Source organism: Equus caballus, chromosome 28, assembly GCF_041296265.1.
Source record: "Equus caballus isolate H_3958 breed thoroughbred chromosome 28, TB-T2T, whole genome shotgun sequence".
Taxonomy (NCBI): Eukaryota; Metazoa; Chordata; class Mammalia; order Perissodactyla; family Equidae; genus Equus; species Equus caballus.
The window spans coordinates 25,087,883-25,106,186 of record NC_091711.1 but is presented as its reverse complement, the minus strand read 5'-3'; the positions used below and the strand labels follow the sequence as shown (position 1 = coordinate 25,106,186).

The 18,304-nt window shown below is 36.6% G+C and overlaps 1 protein-coding gene across 3 annotated transcripts in view; it reads left to right on the top strand.

The window, feature by feature from the left end:
• The window catches only part of CEP83 (centrosomal protein 83), a 106,724-nt gene that overhangs the window by 77,511 nt on the left and 10,909 nt on the right, over positions 1-18,304 (top strand). For all 3 annotated transcript variants that reach the window (XM_070254492.1, XM_001915389.6, XM_070254490.1), the window contains 3 exons: positions 8,493-8,568; positions 10,655-10,812; positions 12,446-12,575. In XM_070254492.1, coding sequence (XP_070110593.1) covers positions 8,493-8,568; positions 10,655-10,812; positions 12,446-12,575 — 364 coding nt within the window. The remainder of the gene's footprint in view (positions 1-8,492; positions 8,569-10,654; positions 10,813-12,445; positions 12,576-18,304) is intronic.

Below are 18,304 nucleotides of genomic sequence, written 5' to 3'. Positions count from 1 at the left end.
GTGGAGACACAATTCAGTCCATAACAGAAGGTTTTTGAATTTCCAGATGGGAATGCTTTTTTGTTTTTTTATTTTGTTGTTAATTTCTAGTTTTATTGCATTGTGATCAGAGAGTAGTATTTCTCTTATTTCTGCTTTATGGAACACACTGATGTTTTCTTTGTGACCTGATATATCACGGCCAGGACTAGGGTAAAGCAAGAGAGGCACCCAGGGTGAAAAATTTAAGGAGCCACTCACTTGTATATGTTGACACTGCACTTGCAGGAACCCTAGAGTGCGTCTCCATAACTTTTGTACCCTTGGCACCTCACTTGCCTCACCCCAGTTTCTTTCCTGTAATACATGATCCATTTTTATGAGTGTTACCTAAGGACTAGAAAAGAAAGTGCTCAAATATAAGAGTATAAAGTTTGATATCTACATCCATAAGATCTACCTTATTAACTGTGTGTACTTATTTTTTTGGTCCACTTATTTGTCTTGTACAAACAGTGGTATATTAAAGTCTCCTATTATTATTATTATTATTAGTGTATTTCTCTGACTCCTTGCCTTTCTTGTAGTTTTTTGCATCATAAGGGTGTATTATTTGCATCATGCTGTATTATTTGGTGTATAGATAATCATAAGTCATATCTTAATTGTGAATTGTGTCTTTTAGCATTTAAAAGTGCTTTTAGTTTTGTCTTTTAATTTTTTTTTTAGCTTGAATTCCACGTTGTCTGATATCATCATTACTCCCGTTTTCTTGTTTCCATTTGCCTAGTCTGCCTTTGTTTATTCGCTTATTTTTAGTCCTTCTGAATCACTTTGTTTTTTAAATGTATAGAATATAGTTGGGTCTTGCTTTGGAGCCAAATTAGACATCTTTTTATTTTAATGGATGAATTAAGTCCATTCCCATGCAGTGAGCCCATGCTCATCGCTAAGACCTCCAGGCAGGAGCGTGAGTGGGCGCTTGCTGGGATTTAGAATTATTTTCCTTTTTTTGCTTACAGATGTTTCGAAGTTTGAGCATTTTCTTTTTTCCAGTTATGCAAAGCATGTAGTTTTGTGTGGCGTTATTCTCCTTGCTGTTCTGTATTGTTTTGCGCTATGTATGGATAACATAGAACTAGACGTCTGCTGTTATCTTCAACTACCTGGAAGTCCCCTATATGTGCTTTTTAAAATTTTAAAATCTTAATGACTTCCTAAATACATACAAGAAAGTTGAGAGGTTTTTAAAAATCATGTTCAATAAGTTGTACGTTATGTTTTGGGACAAGGTTTTTGATTCTCATTACTGAGGAGAGAATGGCCTCAGGCAGAGAGACATAGGTGTTATTTATGAATGTCAGGTTTTATGAACTATTAATTTAAATGTTAGCTGCTACAATTCTAGAATCATAAATCTGTAATGGCTTTTGAGAGCCAGTCTTGGCCTACTCTTTGTTTTTAGATTGGTACATTTTTTAACTGTTCAGTATAGGTAAATTTTTTTTTTTTTAATCTCTTCCTTTACCATCTCCAGAAAAGAGAGAGAGATTCTCCCCAGGAACCTCACTCTAATGTTTTATCCTATTATGGTCCCACAGCTTGGCCAGTTAGGATCTTTTATTAAAATGTAAGCCTGTTTCTCCTGGTTTGGGCTTCTGTTGCCATAGTGATAAAATGTTCAGTATTCTGTCATTACTTGAGGACAATAATGAACTTGACCCTTAGGTTTTTTGTCTTTTTGCTATATAAAACAGCTTTCATTCCTTTAGTTCTTCTTTAATGTTAATCATTTTCTATGCCATTGGTCACTTTGGTAATTTTTCTTTGATTCCTCTTCAGTTTGTACAGATCATTTATAATGTGTAGCTGACCCCAACTTATTTTAAAATAAGGACATAGTAATCAACATAAAATATAGCAAAAGGAGTAATTCACAAAATTTGCATGACTCTTTTTAATTTAATGGTCTACAATTGTGTTTTTCCCATGGAATTTCTGATTTTCTGATTTGTAAGTCTAGCAACATCAACCATGTCTATTTTGATCATTCATTAAAATAATCATAGTTGCAACTTATTTAGAATATGTGATAGGTTAGAAAGAGACTACTTATGGAGAAAAAGGTCTTGCTAAGGAAATGAAAAGTCTAAATCATGTAAAGCAGAAATATCCATTTATTTAGAAACAGCAAATATCCATGAGAAGTAAGATTAATCACTGCTTTGGCAGATGCTTTAAATTGTTAACAACATACCACTCTCTTCATTAAAGTAGTTTCTTCACCACTAGACTAAATAATAAAATTATTATTCTAATAGAATTCTTTGTTTCAAAAAGCTGTCCCACCCCACAATGAGTTTAAAATTTATAAAGTTACCTGTAAATTAAAAACATGTGAAAATTACAGGATTTTAAATAAAGTATCTAGTCAATTTTTAGTTATGACAGTAACCCAACTCCAGCTAACTCAAGCGAAAAAGGGACTTTATTGGCCAAGATAAATTTGTGGAAAGTACAGGGATTGTGCTGGTCTCATGGACACCTGGATCTGCGGACTCAAATGTGGTCAGATGAGAGTGGCTTCTTCCCTCCTTTCATCTCCCTCCTCTCTTTTCTAACTCTTTTGTCTGCTTCTCTCTTACTGCATTCTCTGTGAGGCCAACACTGTATTTTGAGATCAAAGAAGACAGAGTTCTTATTTGGTGATCCAAGTCAGAAAAATCTAGAAAAGCGTTAGGCCTGCTTCACATGCCCATCTCTGGGCCACGGGTATAGGGCATTCTGACTCAGCCCAGGTTATATGCCTATTTTGGTTGTTGTGGAGGGGGAGGTAATGTGAAGTTTATTATCGGAAATGAGGGGAGATCAGTTGCAGAAATAGGAGCAATAACTAACTCAGGGAAACTGATCATTTAAGAAGTCCTGTGGTGAATACCCCTTATCTTTTGCATTGCTTAAAGCCAGAGCTCTGTGTTCTTTCTGTGGCTTTCTAATTTTTATCTTAAGGTTTTTGGAAACATTTTTAAAAGACCCAAAACTATTATTTAATATAGTCTCCTTTCTATTTATACTCCATCTTGAGATGAATTGTTTGTTCCATAGTATCTTAGTAGGGAATAGATTTATATTTGGCCAATTGGGCAAATTATTTTCCAGAATTTGAACTGCAAAATAAGTGATGGAAGAATATGTGGCAGCATTTGAAGGATCAGACAGTTCTTGTGGCATGTCCTTGCTTGTGATTCTGGTCAGTTATTCTAACCTGGTTCTGGTTCTCTAGTTTCCTGTTGATTCAATGAGTCTCTTATATCCTCCCGGGAAAGTCCCTTTTTGCTAGTAGTGGCCAGAGTCGATTTCCAGTGCTCACAAGCAAGAATTTTGCTTGCAGTGGCTTGATATAAGAAGAACTGCCATTCTCAAGAAACTTGTTCTAGGGATCTTTGACAATAGAGAAATCACAAATACAACTTCTCTTGCTTGCCCTATCTATTGCTTTCACTTGATAATGGGAACTGACCTCAAATGAAGCCAAGAGGTTACACTAGAACCTTCATATGTAATATGGTATTACTAGCCACATATATAGCTGTTTAATTTAAAATTAAAATTTTTTTAAATAAAAAATTCAAGGGCCAACCTAGTGGTGCAGTGGTTAAATGTACACGTTCTGCTTTGGCAGCCTGGGGTTCGTCAGTTTGGATCCTGGGTGCGGACGTGGCACCGCTTGGCATGCCACGCTGTGGTAGGCATCCCACATATAAAGCAGAGGAAGATGGGCCTGGATGTTAGCTCAGGGCCAGTCTTCCTCAGCAAAAAGAGGAGGATTGGCAGCAGTTAGCTCAGGGCTAATCTTCTGCAAAAAAAAAAAATAAATAAAAAATAAAAATTCATTTCCTCAATTGTACTAGCCACATTTCAAGTATGCACTAGTACATGTAGCTAGTGACTATCATTGGATATTGCAAATATTGCACATTTCCATCATTAAAGAAGGCTTGATCAGCCAGTGCTATTGGACTGTAAATTCCTTAAGGATAGAGATTCTGTCTTTGTTATTCTCTGGTATATTTGCAACACTTAGGACTGGGCTCAGCATTTGTAGGCACTCAATAAATATTTGTTAACGTTGAAATGACACACATCAGCTGCCTGCCACGGAAAACCTAGGCAATAATCACCATGATTAGCTACCCTGTACTTTGAAGAGAACTTGGAATGGCTCCATCTCACTGTTATTCCAAATGTTTTAAACTTTTCCACAGTTGCGTTCTTTGTTGTACCTTGGCCCTCCACTTCACCTACTGTTTCTCTTTGTTTTATTTCCATAATTAATTTTAAAATATACAGTACTTGATCTCATAGTTTCTCATTCCCCAACTTATCCTTCACCTTTTGATTTTTCCTCACCACCAACCTACTAAAGCTCTCCTTTTACAATTTTTGCTGTAGCCTCTGAAATCTCTCTTCCGTTACCAATGAATTTTTTGCAGTCTCACCTTTTCGTTTTAAACACCCCCTCACTGAAACCCGACTTTGTCTGGATGGCATATTACCAGGTAACCCTTTTAAGTGGAAATTATTTCTCCTTCCTCTCGCCTTCAACTAGGGACCAAGAAAGGAAATCGGTATTTGTGAACTCCACTCCATTGTTTGACTAACTTTGGTTAAAATGTTTTTTCCTTTGATATTTGTTGCATTCATCTTATCCTATCTTTTTATCTGCCAATTACTTGCCTACAGGATATTCCCCAATGGTGATTGAGGACCTTGACTTCTGGCTCAAATTGTTTCAATTTTCTATCCTTCATTCTATCCATTGTTCTTAGCCACTACAGTGTTAATATTGTTGACCCATCCAACACCTTGGGGCGAGCATCCGCAGATATGGGCCCACTGTATTCATTATACGACCTCATTCTATATCAAGGACTTGAGCATCCGTGGATTTTGGTGTCCACAGGGTTCCTGGAACCAATCTTCCACTGATAGCAAGGGATGACTGTAGTTTAGTTTATCTTCACTCTGGCATTCTTTATCTTTATTCCACATTAGCAGCCCCTACACTTAGCCATATCTTGTACCTTTTCATCCCTTGGAACCGATCACTGCAAAGACATAAATTTTTTTCTTATCCACTTCATTCTCAACTGAAGATAGAGAAACTGGTAGTTCTTGTACTTTTTTTTTTTGTTTTTTAAAGATTTTATTTTTTCCTTTTTCTCCCAAAGCCCCCCGGTACATAGTTGTATATTTTTAATTGTGGATCCTTCTAGTTGTTGCATGTGGGATGCCGCCTCAGCATGGCCTGATGAGTGGCGCCATGTCTGTGCCCAGGATTCGAACTGGCGAAATCCTGGGCCGCCAAAGTGGTATACGCAAACTTAACTGCTGGGTCACAGGGCGGCCCCTCTTGTACTTTTTTTTCTTCTTCTAGTCCATTAGCCTGGTTCCCTTGCCCCACTCAGCTTGGAAACTATTTACTGACTGTTCAACTGTGCTCTCACTTGGACGTGAGGAAAGGCTCCTGGATATGAATTCTTTCAACTTCTCACTATCTGAGAATTTCGGTACCTTCATCCATTCTCTCCTCCCTTTCTGTTTTAATGAAACTAGCGTTCCTCCCTTTACTTCCTAAGTGAACAGTGCTCTTAATCCCACTCCCCTTGTTTCCTCTCAAGTCTTGCTTCATGAGTTATCCTCTTCTTCAACTATATCTGTAATTTCGCTACCTCAGCCTCTTATTTTGCCTTCAAAGTCCAGTTCGAATTGCATTTCTTTTATGTAACCTCTGCTGACTCCCTAATGAAAATTAATTGAACTTTCTTCTGTACTTTGTACTTCTGTTTTAAGACTTATTTTCTTTTGACTTGTGGCACACCTTGAATACTCAGAATCTTCTAATCAAAAGAGATCCTATATTGGGCTGGCCCTGTGGCCGAGTGGTTAAGTTCGCACGCTCCACTGCAGGCGGCCCAGTGTTTCATTGGTTCGAATCCTGGGCGCGGACATGGCACTGCTCATCAAACCACGCTGAGGCAGCGTCCCACTTGCCACAACTAGAAGGACCCACAACGAAGAATATACAACTATGTACCAGGGGGCTTTGGGGAGAAAAAGGAAAAAAATAAAATCTTAAAAAAAAAAAAGAGATCCTATATTCCTAAATCTGCAGCACTGCCTTTTAAAATAATGTCTACCTGTTTTGAACTCTTTTGTTATTGAGATTTAAGACCATTGAGCTTACTCAGTAAATGCTGATCATCTCTACTAAAGTTAATTGTTGTTTATCTTAAATTCCATTCTGTCATAGAATCCTAACTATAATGATCTTAAATCATGAACTAATTTTCTCCTAAAAAAAAAAATTCTTGTCGGTTGTGGATTCTAACCCAGCAGTGCTTCAGCAAAGTGAGCTGAAGAAAACTTTGTATAATCTCTTATAGTCTACCATAATGATGTCTTATTCCTTCCGTGTTTTAATGATAGTCAAATACTCTTTACCATTGGTTTCTTTGACTTCAGTCTTTGTAAGTACAGCATTATTGTTTCTCTTCATATCTGCGTATTTAGAAAGCATTCAGGCCACAAATGCTTTCTTAGCTGGGTCTTCTTCCTTATTGATTTAATCAAGTGTATCCAAAATCTTGACCAGAGCTAAGATAAACTTGGGGCCTAACTTTGCCAGCTCTGGACCTTGCCTAGGACCCACAGTGTTTTCTCCTCTATTTTCATCTTCATGTTTTTGTAGAAAGAAACCTTTATTAATTCAGTAACCTAAAAGCACCTAGTTAATAACATTTATAAACATTTAAGGGAGCAATGTACAGAAAGTTTGACAGAGCAATAATATGGCTAGAATTGTGAAATAAGAGTATGACTAGTACAGCAAAGGAGCAAAGGAAGAGCAAGACTCGCTTTCTTCCTTTAGATCCATTGTTTCTGACATTTTTATGTAAATATGTCAAGAAGCAGTGGGTCTTAAGATTTCTTCCATGTCATACTGTCCAGTCGTCTTACACATTTCAATGTCTAATCTAGGATTTGGGTTGGTTCTTCCAGTCCATCAACAAATATTTATTGAGTTCTTATTACTGTTTAAAGCATAGCCCTAGGCCTTTGAGAATGTTGTCTTCTCAATAAGCAGTCCTAATTGGGTCGATAAGACATGCTAATAATGCAAAACTATAAATAAGTGTCAAGTGAATTATATTTGCCGTAAGTTTCTGAAGGATTTTAAAAAGGGAGAGGTCAAGGGCCTATCCTGTCAAACCTAATTAACGTAAGATGTTTCTCATGAGGTTAGTCGTTTAGTCACCAGAGATGCTCTGCATTTTAAGGCAGAGAATGTATCATTCCTTTTGAAGAGCACACAAGTCATGTAAGTGTTCATTCATCGCAGGGGTGAAAGCTCATAATATATTTTATAGAATATAATATGGTGTCCTGTACTAGATAATTTTCTTTTAAATACTGAATTTAAAATCAGTAAAATTAGGGGCCGGCCCAGTGGCGCAGCCATTAAGTTTGCATGTTCCGCTTCTTGGTGGGCCGGGCTTCGCTGGTTCAGATCCCAGGTGTGGACATGGCACTGCTTGGCATGCCATGCTGTGGTAGGCATCCCACATATAAAGTAGAGGAAGATGGGCATGGATGTTAGCTCAAGGCCGGGCTTCCTCAGCAAAAAAGAGGAGGACTGGCAGTAGTTAGCTCAGGGCTAATCTTCCTCAAAATAAATAAATAAATAAATAAAATCAGTAAAATTGCAGCATAATGAAGTGGCAGAGGGGGCATTTGAGTGTTGAAGACCTGGGTCCTGTCTTGATTTGGCTTCTTGGTAGCTGTTTGATTTGGACCTAACTTTGCTAAGCCTCAATCTCTTTATCTCTAAAATTGGAATAATAATAAAGATGACTCTGCTTATTTTCACAGAATTATTGTGAGAAATTAGTACAATTAAAATTGGCCAACTTAATTAAATGCTTGTTATACTAAAGACATAATGATAGGCATTAAGGATACATTTAAAGCTCCATAACCTAGTAGAGTGAGAGTGAAGCAGCAGTGCATCTGAGAGCATTTTGTAGATGGTGAAATACTGCATGGCTGTAAGATGGCTTCTCCTAAACTGGACTACTTCTGATGTCTCTGCGACACATTGTGTACTCTTCCAGCCAAGGCCGTGAGTTCCAGACGTTCCCTATGTTTATCAAAATCCAACTCATCAGATTTTTATATCCATGTGTATTCTCTCCTCTTCCTAGACAGGCTTGATTTCTCATCTTCTCTATACCCATAGTCTGTAGATTTTTCCATGGCAGAAGCAGAAAGTTGTTACATTTTGGTTATATATTAACACAACTTACCTGCCTGAAGTCAGAATCTTTGTCTACCACTTTGAATAGACAGTGCCTGGTGCCAGTAGAGGTACTCAGTAAAATGATTGTCTAGTTCCTTGAAATATGTTAACTATGGATTCTTAATAATGTCTTTTGTTGGGTTGTGATTTTTAGGTTAAAACTTCAGCAACAAATTGTGGATATTGAGAATGCAGAGAAAGAAAAAAATGAAAATTCTGCGCTGAAACAGGTATGATTTTAGCAAACGTTTTGCTTTTATTTTTTAAGTGCTTCTTTAAATCTGTGTTTTGAATCTTTATTGGAATTTTACATATCAGTATTATGAAAATATTACTACAATTGATAACATTGATGAGGTTATGTAAAAATAATATGTTTAAACCTTTTTAAGCTCTAGCTTAGTAAGCTTCTTTTGCTAACTGCTGTTTTTAAGATATTTATATACTGTGGCCCATGATTTTTTAAAAATCATAGTTTAAAGGACAATATTTTGATATTCTGAATTTTAAAAATTGATTAGAAAGATCATCCAGATTTTAAGTTACTTGTGTGATTGGCTTGTAGCTTTACATTTCTTATTCCATGAGCTATTTCTTATTATATCCCTGTGAAATCCAAGAGTTCTATTTATGGAAGGAAACTTTTTTTTTAAATTTTATTTTATTGAGGCCATGCTAGTTTATAACATTGAAATTTCAGTTGTACATTATTATTTGTCAGTCACCATATAAATATGCCCCATTGCCCCTTATGCCCGCCCTCCAACCCTCTTCCCCTCTGGTAACCACTAGGGAATTTATATTTTAATTAAAGTTATTTGGGTTTAGGAAAGATTTACATGGTAAAAGATGGAAGAATGTTCTTTCCTGAATTCTATTTTCTTTTTTGTTTAAAATGGTTTTTTTCCCCTTTAAATTATGAAGTAGTGAAGATTCCATTTTTAGGATTTATATTGCATGCTAGCTGTCGTTGCTTTGCATATGCAGTTATGGTTTCTAAGTGTCTATGAGGAGTTCATAATGTTTGATACTCTGAGAGAAGTTATCTAGTATCATTGGCATTGGGCTTTCCATCATCCTATAGATATGGAGAAGTATTAAGTTCCTTGAAGGCTGCTTGTTCAGTCAGCTGTAATACAGATTTAATATTTACAATTCTAGTTAAAAATAAAGACTGAATAGTTCTTCCTGGAGAAATTCATTCTAAAATAGAAATCTGAGACATACTATTTTACTTCATTCTGCTGACAGTTGCTTTTTGGATATATACCGTCCTATCTTATTTGGCTTTTGCTACCATCAGGAAGTAATGGAGTTATTTCCCACTTATTTAATTTATTGCATAAAGAATCTGGTTTCTTTTGACTCTTGAGTCTCATGATAGGTTCTTTTGATCCTGAGTCTCTTGACTCTGCTTCCAAAATTCTCAGAGAATGGCTAAGAGAGGTAAAAGAAAGTGAAAGAAAAATGAACACTTTATTAATTGGTAAAATGGCTTGTGGGGAAAGTAGATATAACTGTGTCCCTAGTGAAGGTTATTTGGATGTAACTTAAAAGCAGTGTAGATCTTCCTAACCTGTTAATCTATAACTGGATAATTAGCTACTTTTCATGAGAAAAAGTACTCCCATATAAAAGTAAATTGGAGTGGAGAAAAAGTCTGAGTGATATTTCATGGCTTGATAAATGGCCCTAGAGGCCAAGGAAGCCCTGCCGTTCATTAGGTTTCTCGGAGCATCTTTCTTCTGCCCAACGCTGTTTGTATAGAATGCTTAGACACCATTTAGAAACAGTGTGAGAGTGATCCTTCCTGTTTACGATTCCTGACTGTTCAGAAAGCAGAGCCCTTGGAATGGTTGCTTGTTACAGGGTATGTGGGAGTGGGAGAACGATTTCCTTAGCAGCTTTCCCAGCTGACCTGCTTTTAAAAAAATCTTTTCTTTCCTAGGAAGCTAGAGGAAGTCCAATAGGAGACTCTAATAGTCGGGTTCTTTTTTCTCACCTTCCTGTTCTTCTAATAACGCTTCTCCCTGCTCCTAATACCCCTTCTGGCCTGCTTATTTTGGGACGAAGAGAGAGGACTCAGTGGCAGCTGAAGAATATGGTTCTTTATTCTCTGGTTATATTAAGAAATGATCCTATGCTAGTGGATCCTAACGCTGCTGCTGTTTTGTTGTTTCATTTCAGGGTGTCCTCAAGGGCATGAGTTGGGCGGGGCATTTGTGAGGGAAGATGCTTGGTGTGTCCTCTGCCTCTCTCATACTCTCTTGCATTTGTTTAGTGGCCTTATATTTCTCTTCTTTTTTCTCTTTTAAGCAAATCAGTAGTTTGCAGATCCAAGTGACCTCACTCACACAGTCAGAGAATGAGTTGCTGAATTCAAACCAAATGCTGAAGGAAATGGTGGAGAGGTTAAAACAGGAATGCCGAAATTTAAGAAGCCAAGCTGAAAAAGCGCAACTAGAAGTTGAAAAGTAGAGTTTGCTGTTTTTTTAGTACAAACTATTTCTTCTTTCTGCTATATTATATATAGTTCTTTTAATGATGATTCCAATGTTGAATGTGTTTTGGGAACTAGTTACAAATACTGTTTGACAGTGTGCAATGGTCTTAGGTAATATACTTTCTAGAGAATGAGCTTTATGGACTCTTAAATTGTTTAAAAAAAAAAAAAAGACATTTAGGGAAGAAGCCCTTTTAATATTCTGCCTGACCACAGCATTCTGAAAACCATCAGAGAAAAACTTCTTTATTCATTAAGTAAATCAATATATTTCTTACTTCAAGTATCTAAATTATTATTCTGAATACCAGAGAAGAAAAAATTTTTTTGATGTGTAAAACTTACTTCCTAGAATTAGAGCTATAATCTCTCAGAATTACCCTTTGGGAAGCTCATTTGTTTGTTTATAATTTTTGGTCTCAAAATTCATTAGTAGTAGACAATATAATAAACTGGTAGGAGGTTGATTTTGGTAAGTTCAAAATCTTATATTCTCTGGAAAATTTTTAGATATGGTAGAAAACTACTATATTGTACTTGCTTTGTCTTTATAACCTGTTAGTGTTAGAAGTTTTTATTTGAATCTGCAAAGCATTATTCTTTTCAGATTCTTTCTTGTGAAGGCTATCTTGCCTTATACAACTATTTTTCCCTCAGTTTTTCTGTTATTTCATATTTTAAGTCTTGTCCATTGTTTCATACATGCAGTTGAATTTCAAGAAAAGGAAGTAAGCAAGATATTTGTCCATAATGTGTTGTGACATTCCACAGGATCCACATTATTTTGTTTATATTTTGCAAAAAATAGATATTTGTATCTTGGAATCTTCATGTTTGATTGAAATGTGTTTATGAGTGCTAATAAGAGTATAGCTAGCAAATTTAAGTCATTCATCATTGGTTTCTGAATGTTATTTGTATTATTGTATAGCAGAAAAATAACTGAACTTGGGGTCAGTTGAATGTGATTTTGGTCCCAGCTTAGACACTTAAAGTCAGTGTGACCTTAGGCACGTAATCTGACATTTCAGGGTTTGTTAATCTCATTTGTACTCCTATGGTAATGATACTAAAAATCATAAAAGTATGCAGAAGAGCTTTAAAGATATAAGTTGTTATGATGTTACCTTAAAATATCTTTTATATGAATTTTACTCTAAGCAGAAAACATACCTTAAGACTTGATACTTGGGTTGATTTTTAACCAGCCTTCTTAGGCCCAGTTTTGATAACTTGGTGGTCATCTTGGTTCACAGCTGGTAATCAAGTCTGTGACCTGCCGTTAATTAGGTGTAAGTCTTTAAGCAAGTTACTTAACTGCTCTTAAGCCTCAGTTTCCTCATCTGAAAAATGGAGATGACAGAAGTACCTAATTCAAGGGGTTGTTGGGAATAATAAGTGACATAGTACACATACAGTTCTAAGTGCAGTTCTAAGCCTGACTCATAAGAAGTACTCAGTAATGGTAGTATTAGCAAATATGTGGCCACGCAAGAATGACTGCAGTAAGATAATTAAGGATGTGGTGAAGCAGGCAGTGAGTTTGATTATACTTGTGGTAATATCTGTTTAATCCTAAGAGTTAAAATGCATTCTTCTGATAGGACATTGGAAGAGAAACAGATACTGTGGTTGGAAGAAAAGCATAAGCTTCATGAACGTATCACTGACAGAGAAGAAAAGTATAATCAAGCTAAAGAGAAACTGCAGCGAGCTGCAATTGCCCAGAAAAAGGCAAGTGGTTCTTATTAAAGTGATTTCTATAGAATAAAACGTAATTAACCATTTTAAGAGAATGAAATCTATCATTAAAACTGAGATTTTAGTGGTATGTTTAATTTGTTATTTAGTTGTGACATTTTGCTGTCACCTTGCAGAAATAAATTGGGAAAATGCAAACAGCTCAACAGGTTTGTTTCTAAATTTTGTGTACAGAGCCATCGTGTTTTCCCACAGAAACAGTGTTTTTCTTTGGTAAAGTTTCTAGACCAGCCCATACAAGTCTTAGTTAACTCATTCTGCACTTAAATTACAGGGTGATTAGGCCTGTTTCAACTGTGCTTAACTAACACTTGTAATGTCGTTTTTGTGGTTAAAATGCATTTTTGTTTCCAATTCAGGAATATAGGAGCAAGTATCTCTTTTCCCCAGCAGAAAGAACTAGGACTCCCCCTGGCTTCTGAAACAGCCATGATAGTTCCCACAGCCGTAATCTTTTTTATGTTTCACCTTTGGAGGTATATTTTCTCTAGAACCTAAAAACTTTATTTTCTTGGAAACAGTCTGGGGCATCAAGGAAATAACGTAATCAGATGATTCATCTAAGTCAGTGATTTACAACTTTTTTCTATTTCAGCAAATCCAAGGAATGTAGCCTGGCCCCATCAGTAACCATAATTCACTGTGGTGGTCATTCAGCAGTTATTTTCAACAAGATTGGCACATGTGTGTGATGTGGGGGTGTAGTATTAAAAAAAAACCACAAATGATTTGATATGTCTCCATTTGTTAAGTTCCTTTAGTAGTGGCATTGGTTGTGGGGAGTCGGAAGGTCTGAGATGAGAGGAAGGTGCTTCTAGACAGAAGTACAGCAGTATCTTAATGTCTGTATGTTTATTGGAAAGGTTAGCTGTTCATATTTTCATAAGAAGAGAGAACTTGTGCATTATTTACATATTCTGAATTTGGAGACCAAGGACATAGTTCCTAGTTACCTATTTATGTTATTAGATGTAACTACCAAATGTGCCCTTATTGTTGAAGTGACAACATGAGAAGTCTAAAAGTCATTAGATCCCCACTGTTTTGGTTTCTGAATATTGCTTTTCTCTTCCTATAATGCTAAAAGTAGTATAACACTGAGATTAGAAAACACCATTTACTATATGGAAATCCCAGTGTTTTATACTCAAATATCAACACTTATGGTAGTGTTTTCCCCTATGGATATGGCTTTTCTTTTTTTCTGGTCATATTAAATACTGAGCAGTGTTTGGATATTGATGGGATTTCTGTGAAGTGTTTTATGGCTTCTGATGATCTCAGAAATCCTACTTATGCTTTCTTATACTATTTGAGGCCTAGAAGCATCTGAAGCCAGATTTTAGCTAGAAATTATAAGAGCTGATTTTATCTTTCACAGGGAAACTTTTGTGTTGAGGTTTTTAGAGATAGGTATCTTAGAAATCAGATTCTAATTATTGAGGTTAGTTTGGGTTGACTCCTTTGGAGCACAAGTGACATCCAGTGGTGAGGGAGATTATCACCTAATCATAGGTATATCAGAAAGAGGGGAGGAAGTGATATTTTAAGAAAGCGCAGAATAACCTTTCATCAGTTTTGTGGCCTAGGATGAATTTTTTTTTCTACTGAAATACCTGCCAAATGATGGGTGTGAACATAGTAACTATCCACTTCACTTTTAAAAATGTCATCTGTGGCTTATGATGTTAAGTTACAGAAAATTGTTAAGCTCAATTCAGTGAATAATTATGACCCAGAGTTGTCCCACCATATAGGATACTTTCCTAGAGGCTTACAATTTTTCATCAATTAAAGTGGAAAAACAGGCAATATATGTGACATAGAAATATACAAAAAAGTATATAAGTATATAGAATTTTAGGGCTGGAGGTATCTTAGCATTCAGATAGTTTTTACAGATTAGGAAACTGAAGTGGTAGCCAAGATCACTTGACTAGTAAGAGTCAATGCCATGACCAATATATATATCCTTCTAGTCTTAATCTTGTGCTCTTTCTACATGGTTACATTTCTAATTTCCCACTTTCTTTGATTCCAAATACTTTACTGCTTTCTCTTCATTGATGCCATAATCCACTTGTCTTATTTCCTGTGGCAAAATAATCACTATAAAATTAATTTCTTTAACTCAAACTCTTTTCACATTCAAGTTAAAGATAATGCTTGTACATGAAAATTTTCATGGCTATGAGATTACATAAACATAATTCATAAAAGTGCAAAAGACTTTTTAGGTTCTTTAAGTGACAAAAATCATAGCTTTCTTATGTAGTGAGACTTAAAACAAGTCACAAAATATTAACTCTAAGGCAGAAATCATAATCCTTTCGAGTTACTTTCCTATGAGAGGTTCTTATAACTGGGGAGTAGCAGCTTTATTTTTTTTCCTCGGGGCTAAATAAAATGGCTCACTGCCATCTGAGTATGTTTGTTTACAGCTCCAACATTCTAAGCACAAAGCTTATGTCATTTCTGGTAAGTGTTTTTAGATAGTCTTTGTATGATGATATTTTGTTGTGTTGATTTGTTTGGAAAAACTTGACCAGATATCTTGAGTTGGGATTGCCAGCAAACCACTAGAAGTTAGGAGAAAGGCATGGAACAGAGTCTTATAGCTCTCAGAAGGAATTGACCTCTTCTGTAATTGATGACTTCTCTGTATATTTTTCCCCACACATTTATGAAGTGTGAGTATGAAGAGAGATCTCTTGGTATGAGCACAGTGGGTTGTGCTTTTCCTCTTGAGGCACTTGAAATGACTGCTTGCTACAACCTTAGGATAAAGTATATCTCTCTGAAATAAGTCTTGGTTAGATACATGGTTAGACATGAATGTTTTTAAAGAAGCAATGAACCATAGTCTTGACGTTTTAAAATATCTATTGAATATTTTGTATGGCCTAGCATTATATTACACACTGAGGGGAAAATAGAAGCCATGATTAATTCCTGCTCTTGATGACCATATGATCTAATTGGAGAAAAAAGATAACATGCAATACCTAAAGAACACTGTTAGTCACTCCCAGGTGATCTGTATGGACACTGAAGTTTGAGAACTACTGTGCCCGAGAGAAGAAAGCCTGAAGATAGGGAGACCAGTTCGGAAGCTATTATAATAAACTTAAAATGAACTAAGTCTGGAATTTGGGCTTGTGATATAAGAATGAAGGTGAAGAGTGAGTCCTAGACATATTCTGAAGGAAAAAAAATTACAGAATACGATGCTAAATAAGAAAGAGAAAAATATGAAATATTTTAACTGTGAGAGGATATAAGTGGAGTTGTCATAATGGAAAGAATATGTGTCAGTTGAGGAGTAGAAAGAGAAGATACATTTGACTAAACGCATGTCACATATGAAGTGATGACAGTGCATCCATATAGACGTGGCCTAGACTAAGTGAAGACACTCTGTAGATAACTAGAAATTATGGAACGTAAAGCGTAGAGATCAGTAATTCAGGTTAGAGATGTATAATTAGACACGAGATTTGGGGGACGATTGAAAAATAAAAGGACTAAGAACTACATTGACTTGGAAAAAGGAGCTAGATTTAGTAGAGGAATGGTCTTAGAGGTAGAAGCTATAGTGTGGTGTTGTAGAAGCCACAGGAAAAGAAAGGTATCAAAGATAAGTGGTCATTAAGCATGATTATTGAAGAGTTCATTGAATTTGGCTAGAGGATGGTAAAAGGGGAATCCCAGCTTTGATTTTTGCATCAGTATTGTTTTGATTTTTGTTACTTTTGTGTCTTGTAATGTTTGTAACACTAAGGCATCCATTTGACCATCCTATGATTATATTGGACTGCTGAAGTCAAAATTAAAATCATTCCTTACAGCTAATTTCCCTTCTGAACTTTCATTTCTTTCACTAGAACATCATTCTTCCAGTAACTTAGGCTTCAGACCTTTGATTGAGCCCAGTGGCTCCTTTTCCCTAGATCCAGTCAATCATTGTTAGTTTCCTAGGGCTTCTGTAACAAATTACTACAAATTGTGTGGCTTAAAACAACAGAAATTTATGACCTCACAGTCCTGGAGGTTAGAAGTCCAAAATCAAGGCCTTTAGGGCGATGCTCCCTCCAAAGGCTCTGGGGGGAGGATGTGTTCCATGTCTCTCTCTCCTAGCTTTTGGTGATTGTTAGCAGTCTATGGTGTTCCTTGGTTTACAGACGTACCACTTCAATCTCTGACTCTGTCTTCTTATGGTGTTTCCCTGTGTGTCTTGTGTCTCTGTGTCCAGATTTACGGAGGGGGAGGGGTAGAGCTTCTATGCCCTCTTTAGGTGTGCCACCCTCCTAGCAAATCAATATTTCATCAACGTGCAAGCTTTCTGGGTCTTCTTGTTCAAGAGTTTTTATAGAGATCTCCAGCCCCCCTCATCTCCCAGCAGTGGAAGGTGGGGAGTACGGGGATGGGGATGGGGCTGAAAGTTCTCACGCTCTTATCACTTGTTCTTTCTGGTAGCCAGCCCCATTCTGAGACTATCTAGAGGCCCCACCCTACGTAAACTCATTAGTGTAAACTCAAGTATGATTGAAAAGTGCTGTTTATGAATAACAAAATATGCTCCTATCACTCAGGAAATTCCAGAGGTTTAAGGAGCTCTGGGCCAGACACCCAGGACAAAGACCAAATATATTTCTTCTTATATCACAGCCACATTCTGAAGTTCTGAGTGAACATTAATATTTGGGATGCACTGTTCAACCCAGTACAGTTACTAGGGCCTATGAATTCTTCCTTTATAGTGTCTCTCGCATTTTCCCCCGCCTCATTTCTTTTGATGCCTATTGCTAACATCCTAGCTCAGTCTCTCTTCACTACAAGGTTTCTCTGTATTCGTTTAGCCAATTTACTTAAGAAATTTGAGTACCTACCATGTACCAGGTATTGTTTTATTCATTGGAATACAGAAATAAAGACCCTGCACTCAGGAGCTTACATTGTAATGGATGAGAGACATGAGTAAAGAAACAAATAACATATCAGGTGGAGATGTGTGCTAAAAGGAAAATTAAGGAGTATAAAGGGTACTGTTTTATACAGTTGGTATGGGAAGGTTTCTCCAGTAGGGTCATATTTGAGCAGAGACCTGAAGGAAAGGAGGGAGGATGTCATGTTTGATATGTAGGGGAAGACTGTTCCAGACAGAGGGAATAGCAAGTAAAAGAGAGAAGCAGAATATGTTGAAAGAATACAAGGAGGGAGACCTGGTTAGCTGGAATGGAGAGAAGTAGGAGGAGACCAGGTGATGTAGGGGCTTTGATTTTTATTCTGAATGAGATAGGAACACACTGAGGAGTTTTGAACTGAGGAATGAAATAATCTGAATTATATTTTAGAAGAATATCTGGCTGTTGTGTAGAGGGGCAAAGAGGACTCAGGAAGATTGGTTTTTATTAGTCCCGGTGAGAGACGATGATGGTGACTTGGAATAGGGAACTAGTAGTGGAGTGGAGGTCAGATTCTGTATAGATTTTAAAGGTAGAGCTTACAGTGGTTGTAGGGTACCAAAGAGATACATCAAAAATGACTAAGATGTTGAGCTTGAGCACCTGGTTAAAATAGAGCTGCTGTTTACTAAGATGGGAAAGACTTTGAAGGAACAGGTTTGGGGGTAAGATAAAGGTGCCTCTTTTGGACATGTTAACTGTTTGAGATGCCCACTAGACTTCCATGTGGAGAAGTTA